Raw genomic sequence first — 25,156 nt, 5'->3', positions numbered from 1 at the left:
TGACTACGTCAAAACCTGAGAGCTACGATAGCATGTAATTGGTTTTTGGTTGAGGTAGGATACGTTTGACGGAAAGGAGACAAAGAAAACTAGAAGTTTAATAACAGCTGTTTAATGATTTGTCATAGCATTTTACAGTTATATAGCGTACAACCATATGGCTAACAATTCATAAGTATTCTTTTTTTAGTTCAGATTTGCGAGATCTTCTATCAGTTTTGACAACATTGTTTTTATTATTATTTTTTGATGACTCGAAACTTAATTTGAGAAAGTTCATTCACAATAAGCTATACAAAATAGAATCAAACACTCAATACTGGACGTCTTACATAAGTGGTTGCAGAAAATTACTCAAACTTAGAACTACGTCGATATTGAATGAATGAACATGCAACGATCATGCCTGCCTGCTGCGGCCACGTGACCATGCTGCCAGCACAGCTTTCAACAAAATTGTCTCACCAACTATAAATTCGGTAATATTAAGTTAAGCTACAAGTAACGTTTTTGAGGCTTTCAAAAAATTCCAATTTATTGGCTAAATTTATTGAGCATTACGACCAATCTGGTCCATGGATAGCGAAAATATAAGTCCTAGTCGGTAAGTTGAATCCTCTTCCGTGCCATTTCATGGAAGCAATGTTAAAATTTTATTCGTCGGGGGAATGGCAATGTCTCGTGCTGAGCAACGTGTAATTTTTCTCTTGACGTGTGACGGGTGACCTCAAAATGGAACCACGATGTGACATTACACTGTTAATCTTTGACGCCGCCATGTGTTTTGTGCTGGCAGGGCAGGCAGGGCAGGCAGGGCTTGCAGGGCAGGCTCAGGGTGACCCTGACAGGGTCGGGCACTGGCCGCGGCCGCGGTGGATGCGACTGCCTGGGCGTGCCTGGGTCCCCGGACTCGAAGCTAGTTCACAGTTCTGAGTTGAGAGTGGTGGAAGCGGGAGACCAGAACACAGAAAGCAAACCCTGTCCATCATGTTTTGAAGACTCCAGCGACCGGTTCCGAGAATCACTAAAGCCTGGCGGTCTTCACTGCGTGGGCCGTTTAGTTTAAACAATACTAACACATTAAAGCAAAACTGCTTATCGTGACTGTTACACAGATTTGAAGTAGGTATTTACAGTGTGCTACCCGAGGAGAAATCACCTGGCCATTGCAACAACAGACTGTTGTGATCCTATTTTTGAGCCAAGTGAACATGGAAAAGTCAAAGCCGTTTGTCCATGCTAGCTCGTCCGGAGTGACTTGTCCCCGAGTAGGATGCAACATAAAATAGACAATTACAAGGAGTGCGCGCCACCATGCCGCACGCTAAAAGCACTTCGAAATATAGGCTGCCAGGAATGTGACGGCTTCGTTAAAGTCCCCCTTCACATGTCGCCTTCCTCATACTTGTAGTAAACGCATCAAACGATCACATAATTTATTTATTGCGTTTTGTTAAATTTATCACAGAAGAAAACAGGAGTAGCAACTTGACTAGAGCAGTCCGTGAACAAGCTTAAAATGGTACCGAATCGGACTTGCCGCTGTTGCTTGTTGTGACAATCAAAACGCACTGGAAGGTCGTCACGGAAAACGACAAACTCACGCTTGTATCATTTTTCCACTGTAGCGACACTGTGCGCGAATTTTGAGTAAAATATCAGCTACAGCTGTAGGCCATCACAACAAATGCATTATTTCTTTCATGATTCAAAGTATAATTACATAATATTTCCTGTATGATTGATCGTCTTTTTTTGCATGGAAGAACGGTAGTCAACAGCTATAGATATTGAATAGAAGTCAGGTAACATCGTTCGAGAAACACAAAACACGATAAGTGACAGAAAATCCATACCTCTGCTAGAAACGGAACCAAACAAAAAATGCTGCCCTACAAGCAGTCGATTTTTACTTTAGCAGGCAGACTGAGCTAATGAACCAATCTATACACTAGATGGAAACAACTACAAAACGAGTATTTTAGGTAAGGAAAGAAGAAAATAGCAGAAGTACAAAAGAGTATTTTATCCTACGTACTAACATCGGCGTTTCGGCTTTGATGCTCTCTTTGGATTTCATTTGTTTCCAATTTAAGTTTCAATATTATTTTTGAGGTCAACCGACAAGTATAACCCACTGCCCCAGTGTAAGGTGCTACATCGAATTGACACATCGATTTTGCGACGGAAGTTTGCACCGTCTGACTAGAGTAATTTGGGCTCACAGATCGGCATCGATGGAGTCGTCGTATCAACGTTTTTCGGAGCACCATTTTTTGCTGTGTATAGGGGAGGGCGCCTATAGCATCTCAACTGCGGTTAACCAAAACAGTCAAAGTCGAGCTTTGTGCGAAGTCGGAAAGCGTTGAGCAAGGGCGGGAAAGAACTTCCCGTGGTGGTGCCGGTGAACCAGGCGTCACTACCAACAACCAACTAGTCGATCGTCTTAACCGTGAAGAGTATTTCTGGCACATTCAAAGACACTAGAGGAAAGGTGGATGAGGTGCGAGAAGTTACATACTTGTGCAGAGACATCAAAATGTGAGTACCAAAAACAAGTACCCGGCATGGATGTTAAAAAATATTCGGACCAAATGGGCCATCAAACTATCTTACAGCGAGCAGGCGTACAAAATTGACGGTTTCCTTAAGAATAAGAAATCTCTTTGGATTGGTAAGTGGCGAGAAACCACATGGGATAGGAAAACGGTTTTACTTCACAATCTTGGGTAGACGTTGTGTCATCGCACAAAGATTTTTTTCAAAGGAACACGGGTTTAGCATTATAAGTTAAAAATGAATTTTGAAAGTTTTCTTATCATATTAAAAAACGCGAGTAACAATATTGAGAGTTTTAAAACGAGATGATTATTATTACCCATTCTGAAACCGGTCCCGCAACGGGCCGTCGGGTTCAGACTTGCAAACAACCGGCATCATGGTTTATGAATAAAAAATAAAAGAAAAGGGGCCTCTCTGGGGCACCTTGTGGCAATAACCACTAACACACACGCACGCACACACACTCACGGCCCTTTGAGAAGCAAGGGCCTGCTCTGCGCGATGCGCGCTCGGCGCCGCTCTGCGCCGCTCTGCGCAGTGCGGAAGCAGAATGTATGTACAAGGCGCAGCATGCCTCTGCCACACCGTTCCTCGAGTCGAGGGTTCGAGCCCGGACAGTGCCTTCGGCCCTCGCTGTCTTGGCCGGCCTCAGCCCGAACGCCGTCTCAGAACTTTGCGCCGAGTCTTACAATTAAATATGGAATATACAAGTGCAGCACTTCCATCCCGTCGGAGCATCGGACACAGAGGAGCTCCTCTCACACAGACACATGACGCGCGCACACACACACACTCACATACATACAAACACACACACTCGCACTGAGGTACAGCGGCAGCCCTTCCCACAGTGTCGCAGCAGAAACAACAACATCAACAAGAGAGTAAAAATATAATGTATGGTACATTCAGTGGTGAAGAGTGCCACCCGAGGTGAGAGGGGGCGGCGTGGCAGCGAGGCCTCCAAGGCGAGGCCTTCAAGGCGATGCCTCCAAGGCGAGGCGGCGGCCCCGAAGCGAGCCTCGCCCTGCAGGGCCTGCACGAGGCATGCCCGATGCAGGAAAAAGTCTCTTTGAGGCAGTCTCGCAGCCGAGGGAGCCCCGAGGGAAGGGATCCCCTATCCGCCTATGTGGAGGGGTCGCCGCCGAGCGACAGGGCCTGCACGATGCGCGGATCCGCCTTGGAGCCCTCCCGGAACTCGTCCAGGGTCAGGCGGTCGTCGTGGTTCGTGTCCATCTGGTCGAAGATCTTGTCCACCCTCTTCTGCGGCGTGTTCTCGTCCTCCGCCGTCGGCTGCTGGCCCTGCAGGAGAAGCAGCCCGTTAGTCAGGTGCACTGTGCACTGGCATGCCAGCACGGAGTGGTGCGGAGCGGAGCGCCTGCGGGCCAGCCCGCCCGACACGGCCGTCGTGGGGTTGCCTACGCCGCGCTCCGCAGGCGCTCTCGCCCAGGCCGGTGCATAGCTTGACGTCGAGTACGTACCACCATCTGGTATATCGCGTCCACTATGTTGTACATCTCCTCGCGCGTGATGAAGCCGTCGTTGTCCACGTCGTACAGCCGGAACGCCCCTGCAAAGCGAAAAATCCGTCAGTTTTCTGTTTCCGTGCCAGGCGGGGAAGGGGCATGGCGAGTGCGTGCGAGTGGGAGAGAGAAAGAGAGGGCGTCTTGGCGGGTCGTCAAGCAGTCGTGATGCGATTTGGGGGTCAGCAGAACGAAGGCCGCGCTGTGCGGGGACAGTCGCCGTCTCCCTCACACCCCGCCCCGCCGGCCCCTACCGGCCCCTACCGGCCCCTACCGGCCCCTACCGGCCCCTACCGGCCCCTACCGGCCCCTACCGGCCCCTACCGGCCCCTACCGGCCCCTACCGGCCCCTACCGGCCCCTACCGGCCCCTACCGGCCCTTGTTCGTTGACGTCCCGCAGTCGCGCAGTCCCACGGGAGCTCGCTGACATTAGCGTATCGACCCGATGACGTGAATACGAACGTCGTCTGCTCAATCAGAAAGGGGGGGGGGGAGCGGCTTGCGGCGTAAAGTGGTGCAATGCCGTAAATCTGAATGGAGTCGCTCGAACACAGCCGGCCGGCGACGCAACGGTGGACCCGCACACCGAGCCCGATAAAAAAAATAAATCATGCTGCAATTGAACCCTGTCAACGGCGGAGTTCATTGGAAACTTTCATTGCAGTGCGCGCGATAATTCTGAGCCAGAGAACACTTTGCCGGCACTTTGGTCCAACACTCACTTCTTACACTTTTTTTTCTTAACCGGGCCTGCGCCCCGAGCCTGCCCGAGCCCAAGGTTACTTTGATACCCAGCAGGCTTCCAGACAGGCGTCGCGGGGGAGGGGGAGGGGAGGGGGGGGAGGGGAGGGGGAGGGGGAGGGGGAGGGGGGGGGAGGGGAGTCCCTCCACAGGACCCGCAGCCAATCCGCCACGCCCCGCCACGCCCGACCCGTCCCCGAGCAGCTCGGGCTGACCCAAAGTTATGAATATTCTGCTCAGCATTTGCAGAACGGGGTCATAAACAACAACAGATACTGGCGTGCCAGGCGCGCTAGGCGGGGCGGCGACCGAAGTGTACCGAAGTGTACCGAAGTGGCCCGCGGAGCGAACGCGGCCGCCTCGGGGAATCCAAATCGACACGCTCCCAAAATAAACAAGTTCGTATCATTTTCCCGCGGCATTTTTGCCTCTTTATGTTTTCAGAATATTTCCGCAAAGGTGGCTGACGCGACGGTTTTTTTTTCTGTGTTCGAATTGGGTGGAGGCGGGGAAGGAGGCACAGTGGCGGACGCGGGCACTGGGAAAAGAGGTGGGGGGAAGACACACAGGGCCAGGGACGGCTGTAGTTGGAGATTAATTGTAGTATGCAAATGCGATTCCTGCACACTGGTCTGCACAGCATCTTGTGGACATTCGTGGCGTGCGGACGGGCGGACGGGCTGAGCGGCTGTACATTCATGGCCTGGTCGCCCACAGCGTGCCTACAGTGTGCCTACAGCAAGGGGTCCCCAACCGGCGAAAATCGGTGTACACGGGTGAAAAAGTCATTAAAAAAGTCACTAAAAGTCAAAAAAGTCAAAAAGTCACAAAAGTCAAAAAGTAACAGAAAAACCACTATAAAGTATCCAAAAAGTCACGAAACAGCCTTTAAAAATGCCAAATTTCAATGAACTCTGGTGGAAAAGTAACTTTTTAAGTCAAAAAAGTCATTTAAAGGTCAAAAAGTCATTTAAAAGTCAAAAAGTCATTAAAACGTGTGAAAGTGAAAATAGTTCCAAGGCAAAACAGTCGCAAAAAGTCAGAAAAGATACTCAAAAAAGTCACAAAAAAGTCAAAAAACAATCAAAAAGTCACAAAAAAGTCAAAAAAGTCAGTTTTGACTTTAAGTCAGTGTACGCTCGCCGGCTCGGTTGGGGACCCCTTGGCCTACAGCGACCGGAGCGGAGGAAAACTTGGACGCGAAGGCCGCGCTAACTACGGGAGGAGAGTCATCTCATGACAATTTGGATGAGGGACTGCAACCATGCGGTGGGACATTCCCGCCCAAATTGGGTGAGGAAAGTTTTCCACCCAAATTTGGGTCATAATACTATGAGTTGATAGGGAGCTGATACACCCTTCCTCACCCAAATTGGGCGAGGAATGTTTCCTCACCAATCGGGCGAGGAAACATTCCTCGCCCAAATTTGGGCGAGAAAGTAAACCTCGCCCAAAATTGGGTATTGATCATGACTTTTTCATTCTCAGTGCGGGCCGGGCCTGCCTGCCACACTGGCTGGCTTATTCGCACCCGCGCCTCGCTGCACTGCCTCGCTGCCCCGCCGTCCTGCCCTGTGCTGCTAGTGCTGCTAGTGCCGCTAGTGCTGCTGAATAAGAGAAACTAATTCGCGTGTCCGAGGCGATGCCGCTTGTGCGACGAAGGACTCGGATGAATAAACAAAAGAGTGACGATCGTGGGAGACGCAGCGACGCGAGGGCCGGCGGGGCCGGGGGGCGGAGGGAGGGAGGGGGCGAGAGAGAGACGGCAAAAAGCAAACGAGAGAGACGAACATAAAGCGCGAAATGGCGCGACATCCGCCGCAGTGCCGATTCGATGCGCCTGAGCAACGCCAAGCAAGCTGCACTGCTGCACTGGGGGGAGGAGGAGGGGAGCTCACTTTACAGCCTTGAAACCACGTCGCTGGAAAAAATGGACCAGAGGGGACTGCAAACTACGTGACCGGTCTTGACTCTCCACGACGAGAGGGGAAAAAAAGGAGGGAGAAGGGACTCTTCAAACAAACCCGTGCGGGTCTGCTCCGCGCAACGCTCCGCGAGCTTGATTCGAGAACCGAGCTGGAGTTTATTCCCGCCAAGGCGTACTTCCTAAAAAAAGGGGGGTACTTACAATGGAGTTTTTCGTCTAGGTTTCCTCTTGACGTCACGGATAATGCACGGATAAATTCTTCGAACTCGATCGAGCCATCCTGCGGCATAAAAACAAACCGTCTCGCATTTCCGCCACCGGGAGTGAATGAAAGCCACGAGGGCAATGAAGCGGTCAAAACAATTTAAAGTGCACTTACGTTATTTTCGTCGAACACTTTGAAGACCAGCGACGCAAACTTTGTAGGATCCCCTTGAGGGAAGAACTGTTTATAAATCTTGATAAAGCCCTGCAACAGAGAGAGACAGAGGAAAGCGTGTTAGAATAAGCAGACGAGCCAGCCAGGCGCGATTTCCGTCTCTCCTCCTCTCTCGCCGCCTCACTGGAACTTTTTTGTTCTGCCTGTCCGTACTCGCTGCGCTTCGCTGCGGCGTGTGGGGATTGGTGGGCATCGGCTGCCACGGAGAGGAACCGAGAGGAGGGCGTCGTCGCTCGCGCCTCTCGCTGCACAGTGGGCCAGAAGACCGGTGGAGGCGGACAAAATTCGAGACGCGTTTTGAGCTCCAGAGTCGCTGAATGGGACTCAAATCGAACGTGTGACCCCACCTACGGGTTCCTCGTTCGAAGAGCTATCCATTGGTGGGGTCACACGTCGGGTTTGAGTCCTGTTTAGCGACTCTGGAGCTCAAAACGCGTCTCGAATTTTGGCCGCCTCCGCCGGTCTTCCGGCCCACTGCGCGCTAGCCTCGCGCTGCCCCGCGTTCACCGAGGCGAGGCGAGAAACGTCCCGTTGGGACGCGGGCAGCGCCACTGTTAAAATTAAAAATGCAAGTCGAGGGCCGAGGGGGCGGCGGCGAAACGGGGGCGCAGGTACCGTTTGCAAGGCGGCAAGGCAAGGCGGGGGCGGCGTGGGCCACAATGGTCCGGTCAAGGAGTCAGGCCGGCCGCGGTGCCGCGGCGGGCGCGGGGAGGGTGCAATTAATCACTCGGCCTGACAAATGAAGTGTCATCACAGCACGGCGCCTCCACGGCCCGAGCGCGGCCCGGCCGAGGCCCGGCCCAATCCACTGCCGCCCACCTAGTGGGGAGGCCCGGGCAGGGCCCCGGCGGGGAGGGGCGGGGTGCTTCAGAAAATGTTACGACTTCTCTGACATTTTCGTCCGTTTGGTGGGGTCGGTGGGGAGGGGGTGGGGCGGGGTGGGGCTGAACTGCCGGACTACTGTCTTGTTGTTCACGACGCTGGCGACGACGTCAGCGGCCCAGCCGGGGAAAGGGCCGTGTGGGTAGCAGTCCTTTCTACTGTTTTATCCCCACCCAAAAAATCAGTTTCTCGAACCAAGAAAACGCTCTCACAGTAAGTGAATTTACTTGAAGTAATGAAGTACATTCACTTGATGCAAGCGTCAGTTGGTTCCGGGGAAGGCCTTTCTTTGAACGCGCTTGCTGGGCGGGCCGTGCGCGCCGTTTCCTCGTTGCCGCTGTCTTTCTGCTGTCTTGCCGGGAGAGCTGGAAGCGGCTGGAAGGCACGGAGAGCGACGGGGCGGACCTTTCAAGTCGCCAATCGACTCCGGTACACTGAGCGAGAACGCAACCAGCGCCGCCAGCGCCGCCAGCAAGCCGGCAGGTTGGCCAAGCAGTATTGTCGGGCGATGCGTCAGCATGCGACAGTGGGACAAAGCGCTGCCAGGACGCTTTTTTCCGTCGCGCGGATTCGGCCGAGGAAAGAGGGGAACGGATCCATAAAGCCAAAGCTCCCCCCGCAGTCCCGTGTCGAAAGCCGAAAGCCGCAGGGATCGGTGCGAAAGCGGACGAAAGCGGGCGGAGCGGAGCACGACACGACAACGGCAGTGGAGATCCAGCCAGAGCCAGGCCGTGTATGCTAAACAAAGCGCCAATAAAATTGTCGTGGAGATATAAAAAGAAGGCAGGCCCAGCCATCCAGCCAGCCCAGCCAGCGAGCCCCGATTGACACACTATAAAACACGGTCGGGTCCGGAGGGAGGCTCGCGCCAAGGCTGAGTCGGAGGCGGCCGGAGAGGGGGAGGGAGAGGCACACCAAGGGCCCGCGGCCCGCGGCCCGCGGCGTTGTCCTGGATGGAGAGGGAGAGACACTCGAGGGGGAGGGGGAGCGCGGCTCCGCGGCGCAGCCAGAAAAGACGATTAACGGAAGGCGGGGGAGGACGAGGACACTCACCGCGCACGGCGCACACGGCGAGGGGCGGAGAGGAGAGGGGACGCCGAAGTCGCCGTACCGCTCCAACTTAGATTTTGCTTTTCAGTTTTTACTGGTGCGGGCACGGCGGCCTCGAGGCTGGAGGGTTGCTCGAGGGTCTCAACGCGGCACTGAATCCTCATTTAGCAAATCGCATTCTCGACGCGGAGAGGGGAGGGGGGGGGGTCGACTTTGTGGCGGTCCGTCCAGACGGAGCCTGATGCCGGGATTAGAGTTTGCATGGAGTGGGCCTGCGGACTGAATCCGAAAACGGACTCCGTCCTCTGTCTCGCTCGCACTCATGGGACGCCGCGTGGAGGGGTGTGTGTGTGTGTGTGTGTGGGGGAGAGGAGAGAGAGAGAGAGAGAGAGAGAGAGAGAGAGAGAGAGAGAGAGAGAGAGAGAGAGAGAGAGAGAGAGTCCCCTCGGCTGGCGCCGCGATTGCGGTTTCTTTCGGACTGGGCGATAGCGCCACTGCCTCCCCTCCCCTTCCGCTGAGCGACAAACCGCTGTCCGCCTACAAGACGCTAATCACGATGGCGAGGCGAGCGCGGCGAGCGCGGCGAGCGAGGCGTCGCCCGGAGGAAATAAAACTAAGGGCGGACGACACTAATCTGAAATTAACATCTTTTATAGGCCTTCCGGCCCTTTCCTCTTTTCCCGCCCTGTTTCCCGCTCTGTTTGTGTGCTCTGGCTGTTTGGCGAGGGACCGCGTGGCGGTCACTGCGGCTGCGGCACGGAAGGCGTCGGCCTGCCTCGGCGTCGCCGTCGACGTGTCTGTACCTCGCGCGCTCGCGTGTACTCCAGGTCGGGGCCGCGCTGCGCCGCTGCGCCGGTCGCATCGTGTAACATGCACACCGCACGCCCCGGGTACCCCGCCCCGCCCCGCCCCGCCCCGCCCCGCCAGGCAGCCCTCCGGAGGCGCGGCCGTCGGCCTGGAAATAAAATCGATACCGGGACGTAAGTGGTGTCCAAGGGGCGCCCTGGCCGCGCAGCGCGCAGCCCGCAGCGCGAAGGCGAACGGAGCGGTGCAGTCATCCAGGGATGGCGCCGGGCGGCGCGGGGCGGCGCGGGGCGGAGCACGTCACGTCGAGACGGCCGAGGAGGCCCAGGCCCAGGCCGTGGGGAAGGCCACTCGCCGCGCGCCGCGCACGCCAGCAGGTACTGCGAGGGCTGCCTGCCTGCCTGCCTGCCAGGGCCTCGAATACATCAAAAAGCCATCACGCCCACGCGCCCCAGCGAGGGAGAGAGGGAGAGAGCGACGGGGCAGGCCAAGCGGCACAGTTGCGTTCCGCCCTCGCTGGCTGCCTCGCTGGCCCATGACCCTGCTGCTATCCGCCACACCCCGGACGGGATCGGTCGCGGCGGGGGCGGCGCGGAAGGGGGGGGGGAGATTAGGACGGCCAGGTGGATGGGCCGGGCGACGTCGCGTCGGCGTGGACGCGGGCTGGGCCTTGGGGCCTTGGGCTGAGCTGGACACTGCGGAGCAGGACGAAGGATTTCCCGACCCAACCGAACGCGAAATCTTCTTTTGCTTTTGCCGTGGCGGGGGCGGGGGCGGGGGTCCGGGGCAGGGGCATGGGGGACGTTCATTTTTCGCTCCGGACAGGGTGGAACAAAAGGTGCGACGGGGTCCCGGACAAATCCTCATTACAAGGAAGGCAGGCCGGGGTGAGGCAGGCGAAGCGAACGGAATGGAGGCGCATTCTCGCAGTATGACGGCGAGGCGGGGTGGCCCAATGGTGGCCCAATGGTGGCCCACTGGTGGCCCAATGGGGCGGCGGGGCGGCCGAGGCCCTCGATTCATGGAGCATGCGGCCCGGCGGAGCAGGCAGAGCAGGCAGAGGCGCGGCGGGGAATTTGATAAGAATTTCAATAATCTGGTTGGCGCCGCCCCGGCCGGCGCCACGCCGCGCCTCCCCTGTCGAGGGATACGGTGCCGCACCTTCCAGCAGCGCCACTGCAACCCCCAACACCACGACGACCACCACCACCACCGGCTTAACTAGAGGTCGCCAAACTGTGTTACGCGACACCCCGCCCCAAAGACCGCCTTGTTCTTCCTGTTCTGTTTATTTTTAAACCCCACCACCACCGCGCACGCAAAACCGTGCACAGAAAAAAAAAAAGAAAATTAAAACGAAACCCAAAAGCATACACAAACACAACCCCACGCTAAGGATTTTGAGCGGATTACCGGAGCCCCCTTTTCCGGCACCAGAGATTCGTTTATGCATTCAGCTTTGCTGCGTTATTGGCAACACTTGGTGCGGCGCTCCAATTTCCGACACACGCCGTCCTGCCTCGGCTCTGCTTGGCTCTGCCTGCTTGGCGGTGCGCGCGCGCCCACACACACACCCACACACACACACACACACACACACAGCACAGGGTGTTGCAGGCAGGCCCGGCCGTGCCATACCGCGATAAGTGGCCCACTTTATGAGCTCGGGCCTTAATTGCTAGGAGGGAGGGGGAGGGGGAGGGGGAGGGGGAGGGGAGGGGGAGGGGGCAGGGGGCTCGAGTGCGGGGTGGCCAGGTCGAGTCACCACGCGCCTGCCGGGGCGCGCGAGCCCCGCGAGCCTGCAGAGGACGGCCCGGGGGGTTTTTATTATAAAGTCATTCCTTTAAAAAATTAACCAGAGTGTGCCGTGGCCGCGGGGAGGGCCGTGCCACACGTCCGACGGAACGCCACGGAAGGAGGGAAAGGAAAAAAGGGGGGGGGGCACGTTCGACTCAGCGGAACGCGCATCCCCCTTTTTTTACGCCCCGTTTTAATAGGTTTTTATTGTTCCCGGAATTGCTTGCAGTGGTGCCGTTTCCGCGATGATACACCCGGCATGCGTTTCTGGCGGCGTTCTGGATGGTCGAAGGGACCTGGTAAAGCGGCTGGAAAAAAAAGCGGGCGAAGTTATACCTGCGGAGTGGTGAGGCAGGCGGCGAAGCGAGGGGCGCGGCGCGGAACGCAGCGGAGGGAGAGAGACGGGGGAACAAAGCGGCCGCAAATTAAACACAAGTGTGTGGCGGCACAGCGGGTGGCACAGCGGGTGGCACACGCGGAAAAGCGGAGACTCTGATTAAACGGGTCATTAGCATGTTGTCTTCCAGGCCTCCAGCACATCGTCCTTGCGAGCGACAGGGAGAGAGAGAGAGAGAGAGAGAGAGAGAGAGAGAGAGAGAGAGAGAGAGAGAGAGAGAGAGAGAGAGAGAGAGAGAGAGAGAGAGAGAGAGAGAGAGAGAGAGAGAGAGAGCCGAAGGGCCGCCCAGACGGTCTGCCGATCGCCGAGATAGCCGCGGGGGTCGCCTCCCCCGCGATTAGAGGTCGAGCCGAGTGAATGCCGCTAAGCCACTGATAATTATTCCAGCACCCAACGAGAAGAGAGGATGCACTCTGTGGCGGCGCGCCGCGAGGGGTGCGCGTGCGCGACTGTACACCAAGGAGTCTGCCGAGGACAACCACCACGGAGTCGGACGCTGCGAGCACCTAGCCGATTGTGAAGTGTAACCGCCTTCGCGGCAGGAACGGAGCACTGTGGAGAGGAGCGGTGCCAGCAAAGACAACAGGGAGGACCGAGGGAAGGGCTGCGAGAACAACCGGGAGCAGAAAACTGGCAAGACTACAAGCGGCGAGGTGCCGCCACCTCAGGTCACGCGGCGTGGCGCGGCGTGGCGCAGCGACTCCGCCATAATAATTCAAAAACACCCATCTGCCCGCGCCGCCTCGACAACAAGGAGCCGCCATTGTTGTGGGCCCATTGTCTGCGTGCATGACTCAAACAATTGTCTCTCCAAACACGCCCCCCCCCCCTCAGCCCCCCGCCCCGGGAGAGCCGACAGGCCGACAGGACGCCACGTCATTAGAAGCGCGTTTCCAATCGGCAGGTAAGCCAGTCATCAATCAGAGCGTCATTACGAAAGTCGGAAAGGCGGAAGCGAACGCGGGAAGGAGGAGCCGGCCGTTTTGCCGCGTGACGCGGTGGCGCGTCGGCTGCTGCTATTCGCACGCCGACGTGTAAATAGTGTAAATAATGCACGCGGGCGGTGGCCATTGCGGATCCGCAAACACCGCGAGCCCTGGGGGCCTGGGAAAGGGGCGGGGGAGGGGAGGGGGTCGCACACTGCAAATAGTGCCCTGCAAAATTCAGGAGCAGACGCACGCACACACAAACACACACGCGCGCGCGCGCACACACACACACAGAGCGCGGGCGGGAAGTTTGCGGGGAAGGGGCAGCTGGAAGGGAGGGGGGGAGGGGGGGTGCGCGCAGTGTAGACTTTACCGGCTGGGTCCAAAAATGAGACACGAAAGAAATCATTGCCGTGTTTTAGCAGAATCAGCAGCCCCGAAAGCGCACTGTAAGGGCGCACGGCCGAAAAGTAAAATGATGGACCTTTTGAAGCGGTAGCCTGCAGCACGCCGAAGAAGGTTAAAAGCCAGTAGCGTGTGGAGGGGTAGATGAAGGGAGTCGTGACGCACGTTCCTCCGGACGCCATGGACGCCAAGGCGCGCCAAGCCAAGGTGGAGGCGGTGCGGGGGCGTGTATGGAGGCGCTAGTACCGCGCGGGCGTAAAACGGAGAGGGGCTTCGTCGCCATGAAATGTCATCATCTCTCTGAATGCCGTCCAATCGCGTTTGCCCCATCATGCTACAGGGGGCCTCGTTTCCGGGCTGGCCCGGCCCGGCCTTCGAGGGCGAGGGCCACCCAGGGCCACCCAAAAATGACGATTTTGCGAAGAGAAACTTGAATAATGCGTTGGCAGTGGAGGCTTGTTGTCCTTGCGACGTGGGGCCCCGAGTCCCCACACCACAATCCATCCCACTTAGCCCCGCTTACATCCAACAACAAACCCCATCCCGGCCGCCCCGTCCTCGTCGCTCTGTCTCTGTCGCACTCACAGGGAGTCCCGCAGGCGTGCGAGCGAGACAGAGCGACAGAGAGTGGCGGCGCGAGGCGGCAGCTCCAGTGCCGCTCCAGTCGCTCCAGCCGCTCCAACTCCAACCAGCCCCACGAGGCCAGCTGGGGCTTGCCTGGGCCTGCCTGGGGCTGGAAGGTGTTCCAGAAGGACTTCCGGCTGGATTTCCTCCACGCAGCCCGGCTTCTGGGTTCGTTTCGGATGGCCTACTATTGGTTCACGGAACGAACGCGACCAAACTAGATCTCCGCCACTACATTCCTCTCACACGAAAACCCCGTAAACCTCCATACACAAAACACAGCGCGAAAAAAGGGAACACGGGACGAAGCTGATTAATTATGATCCGCATAGCTGGCGTGGCCTGTGGCGCGGCCTGTGGCGCGGCCTGTGGCGCGGCCTGTGGCGAGAGCAAAGAGCGAAGCCGAGCCAAGCGCATCCCTCGGAACGGGAGCACGCTGCACTTTGGCTTTTCCGAGCTCCCTGATGGAGCCTTTCCTGGCGCGGATAGATAAACACGGCACGGCCGGACAGACGGACGGACAGACAGACAGACAGACAGACGGAAGCAGGACGGACAGCGCGTGTTTGAGCGGGCGAAGGAAAGACGTGAAGGCGGCCAGGAAATGGCCCCGGCCCGTTCATAAAGTCGGACTCATTGGGGAGGAGGTTCCGAATTCAGCCAATGAGCAGCCAGGACGAGGCCGAGGCCGGCCGAGGCCGTGCCTAGCAGGAAATGGACGTTGTTGGTAAAACAGCGTGGCAATTCATGTCCCGACGGGGGGCTCGGCCCAGCCCCGGCACGGCCCCGGCCTCCGCCTCGACCCTTGCTGTCCTGACAAGGGAAGCTAATTTGATTCCGTCCCCCCACATGCACTGGCCAAATTATTTCGCCGTCCGTGCTCGCCGCCGTCGCGACTTCGATCGCCTGCAACGACACGGCACCGTCCGCCCCCGTCGCGGTGCACCCGGGAGGTCGCCGTCGAGGGCCCGGTTAGCCTAGGCCGTGAGGGGTGGGCAATACCTACAGGTGCCTAACGTTCTTCTCAGAAAATGCTCTCGGCAGCTGCTTGAAGAAGTGTTAGGCTAGGTGAGCCTGCGTTGAGACAGGTGGGGCCTCGTTTGAGGGCCGGCACTGGCTGGCACGCTTTGAGGGCCGCCAGAGCGAGGCAACCATTTCCTCGTTTCTTTTTCGGCGTGTAGCGACGGCAGTGTCCCCCACGGGGCCGGGCGGGGCCGGGCGTGTGGGCCTCAAAGTGCGAGTCGTGCCGGACATGGGCACGAACACACGCCCTCGCTTAAAAATAGATCGGCCACCCCCCTCCCTATCTATAGCCCCTCCCGTGGCGCGACTTTGGCCGCTCCAGCGTGACACGGCGCGTCACACAGTGTGGTTTCTCGATTTTGTTTGGGAGCCCAGTGCGGGCGCGCGTCGGGATCTGGTCCGTTTCCCACACAAACTAGCTCCGCGACGTTCGCCGCCCCGTCCAGAGTATCGACCGCGCCGCGCCGACGACGCCGACGAACGCACCACGCCGACGACGCGCCGCCGTGCCAGCGAGCCGCCGCCGTGCCGACTGCCGCGCCCCTTCCGGAAAAAAATAAAGCGCGATCCGATGTTTGCCTTGGCCGGCGCGGTGCAGCGGGGGCGGCGGCGGCGAGGGCGGCGGAGGCGGGCAGCCTCAGGGTGGGCAGCCTCAGGTCTGCAAACAGACAGCACCAGGGGCCAGCAGGGGCTGGCCACGGAGTGCCTACCTGGAGCCGGAGAGCACACACTGCGCGCGTGTGTGTGTGTGACGGGCACACCGACAACCCAGCAGACATCGGCAGGCGATACGTGCTGATCCCCACTCTGCAAAGCAAACTTTGCGCCTATCCGCCCCCGTCACCCTGTCCATCTGACCAGGCCTAGCCACCAGCCTAGTCCATCGACCTATCAGGGGACGTCCTGCCAGCCCAGCCAGCCACACCATAGAGCACCCCTCGCCCCTTTCTCTCTCCCCGGCCGTCCCCGGCTCATGCCGTCATCAAATTTTCAAACTTGAATCACCGTGGCGCAACACGGCGTTAAGGGGATCCCCACTGCATGCTTCATGGCGGTCATCACCACGGCGGCGACGGCGATGATTAGAATTTAGAGCTGGCCGTCGGGACCCCGGCGGCAGGTGGACTTCGGACCAGGCGTGCGAGAAAGGCGGATTCCACCCCACCGCAGAATCCTCCTCGCGTCGAGGCTGGCGGTTGAGATGCTATTCTTTTGTTTGAAAGTAGATTAATAGCGATTAAACAATAGCAGTGTGTGTGTGTGTGTTTGTGCATGAGAGTGTGTGGTAGGGAGAGAGGGGGAGTGTAGTGTGTGCGTGTGGAGGCGCCGCGACGGGGGGCGTAACGTGTATCATTCATCATAGATGGTGAGAGGCGCTCCTTGGGTGAAGAGACGCGCCACAATGCGGGAGGGCCCTTCTCCGCCCTTCAAGCGCCTTCAGGCGCCTTCGGGCTGGGCGAAAAAAGCTCCCTTCACTCCCAACACGCACGCACACACACACGTCATTCCACCTTTACTCCACTACGCGCAACCTGGGGCCTCCTTGCCGAATAACCCTTCCGGTGCCTGTCTGCCTGTCTGCCTGTCTGCCTGTCTGCCTGTCTGTCTGTCTGTCTGTCTGTCTGTCTGTCTGTCTGTCTGTCTGTCTGTCTGTCTGTCTGCCTGTCTGTCCGTCTGTCCGTTCGTCCGCCTCCGCCCTTCGTCCTCCCCAGCCGGTCCTGGTCGCGCGGCGATCCGCATAATTCGTCAACGCAAAGCGAATCGCAAAGCGAAAGTGAGAGCGAGATTCAACTTTCCCTCCCAGCACGGCCCGGCAGTCTGTGACTGCGGAAGGACGGCCGGGGCCCTGTCCAGGACCGGGCAGGACGCAAAGGGGGGGGGGGGAGTCTGTTTGGGCGACTTGCTCCTCCAACTTGCGCATTAGCACCACTGTCAGTGTTCTTATTCCGGGACGCGTCACGGCGCGGCACGGCGCGGCACGGCACGGCAATAAATTAGGAAGAAAGGGGTACGGAGGCCTGCGGTGGCCGGCCGCTCGTTGATGCTGGCAATGGACGACGACGTCGTGGTGGTGGTGGTGGTGGTGGTGGGGGGGGGATAGCGGACAAAGGCGGCGCTGTATCGCTGGATGGCACTCGATTATGTTGGCGAAATAAAGGGAAAAAGAGGGACATGCTGTATCGCGGCCCCGCCAGCCCCCGCCAGCCCCCGCCTGGCCCCGCCACCCCGCCCCGCTCCGTTCCTCATCGTTCCCTCGAGCAACAAAGCCATTTCCGGGCCAATGGACGCCAGAGTGCGGCGGGGCGGGCCGGGCCGGGCTTGGGGGCGGCGCGCCGAGTCTTTCGCCGTGCTTCCATTCATTTGCGATTCGGGCGATTGGAGCAGAAGCGGTCCTCGGCGAGCTCCGCAGCTCCGCCGTGATTCCGACGGACGGGTCGGTCTCCTTTGACGCGCCGGCACCAAAGCCCCTCGATCGCCGACCGCGCAGACTACGTACCTGTTCCGTCAGTAAGCCGTTTGGACAGTCCTTGAGGAATCCCTTGTGCCTGGAACAAACGAGACAGCGCTGATTAAACGTGAGCGAAACCACCGTACACCGTCACATAAAAAACGTACGGCCGCAAAAGAAACTAAAAAATAGAACGATATAAAATGCACATCTAAGTTTTCAACAATCAATGATCAATTGATCCCTGGCGAAAAGTTTGGCTGCTTCCGGCGGCCCTCGCGCAGCAGGTGCGTGGCGGCCGGTTCCTGGAATGTTTGCGCCTTTTGGAATAAATCAATCGCAGGGGAAGCTAAGGCGGACGCCGATCCCCCCGGGCCGCCTCGCCCCGCCCTCCGCGCCAACAAAACATTTTTCCTCTAGTGCTTCCTCTCGCCCACCGGGGCCCTCCCCGGTTTGATTGATCGGAGCGAGAGAGAGAGAGTGAGTGAGAGAATGCACGGCCATCCACCGAAAGTTGCAAATATTCCACGTAAATAATTCAGCTTTTTAAAAATTTGTTTTTAATCAAGTGGTCGAGAGGTAAAAGCGGGCGAACGCACCAATAATGAGACACTGGCGAGAACAGTTTGAGGTCCACGAGCTGCTTTTTTTAGCAGAGCCTCAGTGTCCTGCGTTGTTGATGTTATTCCCGTGTACTTTATACCGTAAACAAGCTGTTAGTGTGGTGTGCTATGTAAAATAGCCACCGCCCCGTTAATGCTGTGCCGTGCCGTGCCGTGCCCTTCCCCGGGGGGACCTCATTACTTCCACTATCATTACGGCATTTCGGACTGGCTCGACCAATATCGCAAACTCAATGAAGAAAGTGGTGAAATAATTTGTTGGCACTGGAGAGGGCTAGATAGAGATGGGGTGAGGGGGGGAGAGGGGGAGAGAGAGAGAGGGGGGGGGGGCGAGCCGCAGCTGTCCCACCAATTAGTGCGATAATGACTCGCTGCGATTGGAATGGCATGGCGCCCATGGCGTCCATGGCCCGGGGGGACACTCTGGGCGTCTTCGAGACCTTCGAGACCTTCGAGACGAACCAGCGCAGCTGGGCCTGGCTGGCCTGGAGCGGTTAGCCTCTACACTGTAGCCCACAGCCCGAAGAACGCCCACAGGTGCAAAACTAGACTGCCGTTTGAACGCCATCCTCGCGGTGCTTCGCAGTGCTTCGCAGTGTGCCCGACATCCCTGATGACTTAACGCTGTGGCTCATGATCCCCGAGGTCCGGCCCGCCGGGCTCGCCTCCAGGTCACCGTCCCTGACGGCCCCTCAGGTCGGCGTTAAGGGTATCCAAGGGCTTTACGGGCTGCTCGGCCCTTCAGGCCTTTCGGGCCCTTCAGAGTCGCCCCGGCCGCCGGGCGGGCCCTGGGCCTTGGCCCTTTACAAGCCGCTGGGAGGGCCCCGGGGCTGCATACACGCCGCCAAGGCTGAACCGCTTGATAAGGCGGAGTGCCGGTGACAGCGCGAGACTTCTTGCCTCAATAAGAGTTCTGCAGCTGTGTGAGTGAGCCAGCGAGTGTGTGAGTGAGCCACGTGCAGCCACGCCTGCAGGGGCTCCAGCGGGCTCCAGCCTTACACGGGTGTGCGCGGCGCTCCCCACACGGCCTGCAGGCTGACTGCGGCCGTCTCTCTCGCACTCACGGGGCGTCCCGCACAGGAGCGAGAGAGACGCCGGAGCCAGTCTGCGGCTCGGCGGGGCTCGGCGGGGCTCGGCAAAGCGGCAGTTGAATGAGAACAAAGCCCGGCCCACTGGAACACGGCAACGGCAGCGCGTCAGCAAGCCGCTGCAAGCGGGGACAAAGTGGTGCTCCGGGCTCATCGAAGCGGCCTTCCCTTCCTTTCCCCGCTTTCCCGCTTTCCGGCTTTCCCGCTTTCTCGGCTTTCCCGGGGCGTGGAGGCGCTAGCGCTAGCTGCCATACGTAAGCAATTACTCTCAGGCAGGTCCAAGAGCGGGGCGGGGCGGCTCAAATGTGTGGCTCACGCCGCTCACGCCGCGTCGATGCGGCGATGCGGGGCACTCTGGGTGATGAAGGCACGGACGACGTAGCGGCGGCCGGAAACACCACCCGGAAACAACGCCCCAAGGTGAGATACACGGTTACATTTTTCACTCACCCCACCGACTGGAAAGTTTTACAAAGTTGGTGAGACAAAAAGAAATGGAGCTCGTTCCGGCGGTGCCGGCCGTGCGGTGTGGACCGATTTGTAATGACGGCCGAAAGTTGTCCCAACTTTGCCCATCATCGGCGATCAACGGAGCGGCGGTACCCGCCGGTGCTACCCGGCACTCACACTGTGAAATACAGTTTCAAATTTTCGGTGTCTGTTTACATTATGAGTTCCAGTCTTTCAGTAATGTTGAACGCGGAGGTCGTAGTGCTGGGCACTTTCCGACAACTCTTTTAAAAGTGCGGACGATGGCAGTGCAGGTACCACGGTGGCCTCTCTCTCGCACTCGATTAGTGGGATGGTGTTTTAGCTCGGGGTCGCTGCTTTTATAGTGCCGGCCCGCCCAGTCCTGGTTCGGCCTGGTGCGCCAGGGCCGCGAGTGTGGTGGCTCCGTCGCCGCCGCCCCGAGACCAATATTTCCTCATTACACACAGCGGCCTGCGAGCAGCCCAGGCAGAGAAAGCAACGCAAGCAGCGCAAGCAGCCAGCCGGTCCGGGCGTCCTGGCGCGCCAGGAGTCCGGGGAACTGGGTGGAGGCCGGGCCAGGCCATGGCCGGAGCCTGTGGGACGACTCTCGAGCTCAAAACGCGTTCGGGATTTCGGCCGCCTCCACCGGCCCTCTGGCCCACTGTGTGGCGTCGCCCCGGTCGTCATCACGACACAAACGGGCCGTTTGAGCGAGTTGGTGTGAGTAGTGCCGCCGTCCACCACCGCGGTGCGCTGGCGTCGCTTCCGTCGCCGCGGCCTCTCCAACTACCGCAAGGCCGTCTAGTCCCCCGTCGGGCCGCCGCGCCGCCACGCCACTCCAGGAACGTAATCTAGTTAATCCATGCTAACTCTTCTAATCTCTTTAGCGGGGTGAGACGGAGGGGGCCGCGCCGCGTGGCTGTGCTTGATTCGCCTTACCTGCACACGCAGGCGCGGTACGCACACACACGCCCCACGCACACACTGGCACACTGGCAGACTTTGCGTGGCGCAGACACACAGCGAGCTTGACGCCGTGCCCCTTGCCTGCCTCGGCACGGCGCGGCCGGCGCGCCATGACGTGCTCGTATGCACACAACGACTTGCTCGGCCTGGCCGCCGCGCTCGTAAAACGCGGCGTAAAGAAGCGGAGCCAGAGAGTTGCTTTCAGGAAGAAAAGGAGGAGATAAAAAGTTAATACAGGCCGTGCGCGCGCACACCAGAGTTACAACACACAACGACCCCCTTTGGGTTGATGAGGGCTCCAAATGGCCGATGGCGCCGATGGCACTGATTCGGGCTGAATCAAATGGACGGGCCCGCGATCGGCTCTTCAATGGAGGGGGCCTTATTAAACGCGCGGGCCGGGCCGTGGCCGCGGCTGTGGAGTGAGCAAGGCGATGAATAAAACCGTGTTTCGCGCTCACTCGCACACTCACAGCGCGCACACGCTTGTCAACGGCTTGTCGTTGGCACATATTCATTTCGGCCGCTCACAAAGGCCTCTGCTGTGGCGGGGCGGGGCGGGGCGGGCACACAGAGCAGGTGGCGCTCAGATTGGACGACTCGTGGTCCCAATTAGCACAGCGGGCGATGCCTGCCTTCTCCGCGATTCTCCGTTGTCGAGTCGCGCCTCGCCGCGCACGCACACTGTTGGCTCCCGACGCTCCGGCCGAACGCCAAGGAGACCGATGGCGACGCCGTGGCCTTTCCCGCCCCCGGCTCCGCCCTGGCAGGCCGTGCCGCGATGGCGGGGCGGCGATAACAGTCGCCCATCGCCGAGACATTTCCTCCTTCTTTTCGGCCCGAATCTGCAGCAATCCGGGGCAATGCGGGGCAATCCGAAGGGACGAGGCGCGTCGTCGCCGTCCTCGCCTCCCATTACGTCCACCTTCCGTCCTATCATCACGACCCCCCCGAGGCACCATTAGCACGCTGTCCCCGCGCCACCGCACCCCGCCCCGCCCCGCTCCGCCCCGCCCCGCCCCGCCCCGCCCCGCCCCGCCACGCCAGTCCATCAGAGTGACGGGGAGCGCCTGGACTGTCAGCGCGCTGTCACAGTGCTGTCGCTGCGCCGTCGCTGGCTGGGGCCGCAGGGGCCAAGCCAGGGCCACTAGCCGAGTTCATCTGCGGCGTGCGTATCTCATTGGCTCTCCATTTTGCACCCGAATTTTCCGGGTCGGCGGTGGTGTTGTTATTTTGAGGCCTTCTTTTTACGGGCGGCCGCGTCAGGTGAGCTGTATCGCAGTATAACGGGTGCAAAGGCGGGAAGGCGAGGAGGCGGGGAGGCGGCGGCGTGGAGCGCGGCGGAACGACTAGTGAGCCGGAAAATTGTCTGGGATATGAGGTTGACGGCTGCGTCGAGGGAGGGGAGGAGGAAGAAGAGGCCAAGGCGTGCGACCGCGCGGCCGGAGGCCAAAGAGCACAGGGCACACCACCGATCACAAACTCGCACCAAAAACACACAGAAATAACCAACAAAAATTCGGTTGGTTAAATTTATATTTGCAGCAGGGGTGCCGCGTGACGTCAGAAAACTGTTTGGGGTAGTCCGTGAGGGTAGTCACCCGGACCGAGAGGGGGCGCCCAGCAACAAGGAGAGTGCAGTGCCACGCGGGCAAGGCGGGGGCAAGGCGGACACGAAGCTCGACATCGCTTATCGGTTTCCGATGCTCTCTTTGCCCCCAGAACCACCACGCCGGCATCTCTCCCCCTCCCCCTCCTCCTCTCCGCGCCGCCTCGGTGCTCCTCCTCGCCTTTATCCCTCAAATCGCCTCAAATATTGCGGCGGCCGAATAACGAAAGAAGAAGTGATGCTGGTCAGGCGCGCCGCCCCGCCTCGGCCCCGCCGCCCTGCTCGGCCTCACCGCACATGCTGGCAATAGCGGCTACTACCCCCCTCCCCCCCCCCCACACACACACACACACGCACGCACACGCACGCTCACAAAAAGCTTCCGCTCGGAAGAAGTGCGACAATAAAGCAAGGCGCCCGGCGTGTCGAGGGTAGGCAGCGCGGCGCGCAGGGCTGCCCACCGCGGTGCCTAGGTCTCGCCCGGCGGGGGCTCCGAGGTGATGGAGGGCGCGACAGGTAACGACGTTAGGGGCCACGCCGTGCCCACCCTGCGCCCACCCTGTACCCGCCCTGGGCCCGCCCTGTGCCCACCACGCCGGGCGGGAGAGGACAGGGCCACGGGGCTCGCAGACCCTGGCTCACCGTACGCAATGCTACGCAAGGCACGCGCGCTCGGGCAGCCCTGCTGCAGCTCCCCCTCCCCCCCACTTGGTGTCCGTTTCATAAAAGCACTTTTTTCCGCCCCTTTTCGCGCGATGCCGTTTTTGCGGCGCGCCACTGTGCCGCCAGCTGTTCCCTCTCTGTCTCTCTCGCACTCTTGGCGGGCGTCTCGGAGGGTGCGAGAGAGACAGAGCGACTGCTGCGTGAGAGGGGATCGGACTTCGGATCGGAAGTCAAGGCCTCGGTGGCGCCTGTGCGCTTGGTCGCCCCAAGAGCGGTCGCTAAAACAGTGCGCTGCGGTTTGTTTGGCTAAAAAGCCGGCACGATACTCATACATACAAACAAACGAACGAACGACAATGAATCGGCAAGCAATAAGAGAGATATGATCGTGAAAAGTGATAAAATCCCGACAATCGGGTCATCCGGTTATCGCACTCACCATTGCCGAATCTCCTTCTCGGAAACTGCAACACACAAAAGAGAGGATGTGTCAGATTACAAGTGCCGTTCGCAGAGTACACACAGTGGAGGGAAGGGGAAGGGGGGGATGCGTCGGGGAGCCAAGTGGCGCCATTAGCAGCGTCCCCCCCCCCCCCGGGCCAGACACACACAATAAAAGAGAGGGGGGGCACGAGTGGCGCGCGGGCCATCAAGGTGGATTCGGTCGCTTTCAATGAAAGTCGTCGCGCTCCTCCAGGGAAATCAGGGGTCGGGGAGCGGAGCCGCGGCGGCGGGTGGACCGGCGGCACAGCCAGCAGGGCGGCAGCGCGTCAGAGTAAAATAAACGGAGAACGATGACGCCACGGAAAAGGCAACGGCAGGGCAGCCACCCCGCCGAAGACGCCACCAAGCACCATCGAAACAAAGCGAGGAGAGGAGGGGGAGAGAGAGAGAGAGATACACTGGGGATCGGGAATTCATTAGCGGCTTCATTATTCAGAGAGTTGGCCAACCTGTGTGAAATTCCTGGCGGCTAACGAGGTCATGAATGCGGCGCGTGTGGCACACTGTGTGGCAGCCCTGCCCGCCGGGAATTCCAATAACGCCAAGGTTACAAAAAAAAACGCGCAAAAAAAACAGAAGCCGGGAATGGCGAGCTAGACTGCGCGACTGCGCATAGTGTGAGTGTGTGTGTGGGGGGAGATTGCAGTGTGCGTGCGTGCGCCGGCTGGCATAGCACTGGCACTCGTTTATTTGCGGGATGAATGTCCTCGTTTAGGGCCGGACTAATGTGGCAGTTCACTGGACATCTCATGGCTCTGCAAATAAGCTTGAAATTGCCTGGAATTTGTGGTGCCCCCTCCCCCTGCCCCCCATGGCCGGCAACACGCCGCTCTTTCCGCGCCGCCGGTCCCCGCCGGTCCGTGTGCTGTACAGTACCGCCGTGCACGCCGCGCGCTTAATTTCTCATCCTTTATTCAAACCCCCCGTGTGTGACTCCGCCTCCAGGCAACTTTCCGTCACACGGTGCGGGAGGGGGGCGGGGCGAGACCCCGTTAAACGCACACCAGGATCCTCGCATACACCGGCAATCCGCCTCTCAAGTTAAAACTCGGCTCTGCGGCCTTTTAAAAACGCGTTGCCGCGATACACCGCCGCACACCGCGCTCGGCGCGTGCTCTCATCCCCGCCGTGCGCCGTGCAGAGTGTATGGGGGCTGTTAAAAACGGAGAAAGAAATCCCGAAAAGTATTGCGTGCTCTGGGAGATTTACTGCGACCGGTATCCGCGGCACTCAGCGTGCGGTAAAGCGTTAAGCGTGTAGGGCGGGGCGGGGCGGGGCGGGGCGGGGCGGGGCGGGGCGGGGCGGGGCGGGGCGGGGCGGGGCGGGGCGGGGGGGTTGAGGTACACGCCCGCGGGGGTCCGCACGGGCCGCACCTTAACTGGGCCGGGTCCGGGGGGAGAGGCGGCGGTGGCCGTGGCCGTGCAGGTAGCCGCTGAGCCCAGCTTACCGCCATGCCGCTGGACCACCCCACCCCGCCCCGCAGCCCCCGCAGCCCCAGCCTAGTTCAAGAAATGGCTTGTTGGTGCGCCCGGGGCGGAGCTGCCTCGCCGCTGCCCCCTTCCCCGTCGTTATGCCGCCAAGGCCCGGCCGGCCCGGCCACGGCGCCGAGGGTGGGGAAGCCAGGCGGACGAGCCGGACCGCAGTCCGCATCCCGGATATTGGAACAGTCTCAGGCGCCC

At 59.4% G+C, this 25,156-nt stretch overlaps 1 protein-coding gene across 1 annotated transcript in view; it reads right to left on the bottom strand.

Moving 5' to 3' along the window:
• Positions 1-96: 96 nt before the first annotated feature.
• LOC117653442 (frequenin-1) overlaps positions 97-25,156 on the bottom strand; it is a 61,842-nt gene continuing 36,782 nt past the window's right edge. The window contains exons 2-7 of the mRNA XM_034399098.1: positions 23,413-23,437; positions 17,602-17,650; positions 7,134-7,223; positions 6,956-7,034; positions 4,044-4,132; positions 97-3,864 (exon numbers count right to left, since the gene is read on the bottom strand). Of these exons, the coding sequence (XP_034254989.1) occupies positions 3,688-3,864; positions 4,044-4,132; positions 6,956-7,034; positions 7,134-7,223; positions 17,602-17,650; positions 23,413-23,437 (509 nt within the window). The 3' untranslated portion in view covers positions 97-3,687. The remainder of the gene's footprint in view (positions 3,865-4,043; positions 4,133-6,955; positions 7,035-7,133; positions 7,224-17,601; positions 17,651-23,412; positions 23,438-25,156) is intronic.

The sequence above is a fragment of the Thrips palmi genome, unplaced genomic scaffold, assembly GCF_012932325.1.
Source record: "Thrips palmi isolate BJ-2018 unplaced genomic scaffold, TpBJ-2018v1 HiC_scaffold_8, whole genome shotgun sequence".
Lineage (NCBI taxonomy): Eukaryota > Metazoa > Arthropoda > Insecta > Thysanoptera > Thripidae > Thrips > Thrips palmi.
Note: the sequence above shows the minus strand (reverse complement) of the source record. Positions and strands in the feature narration are given on the sequence as shown.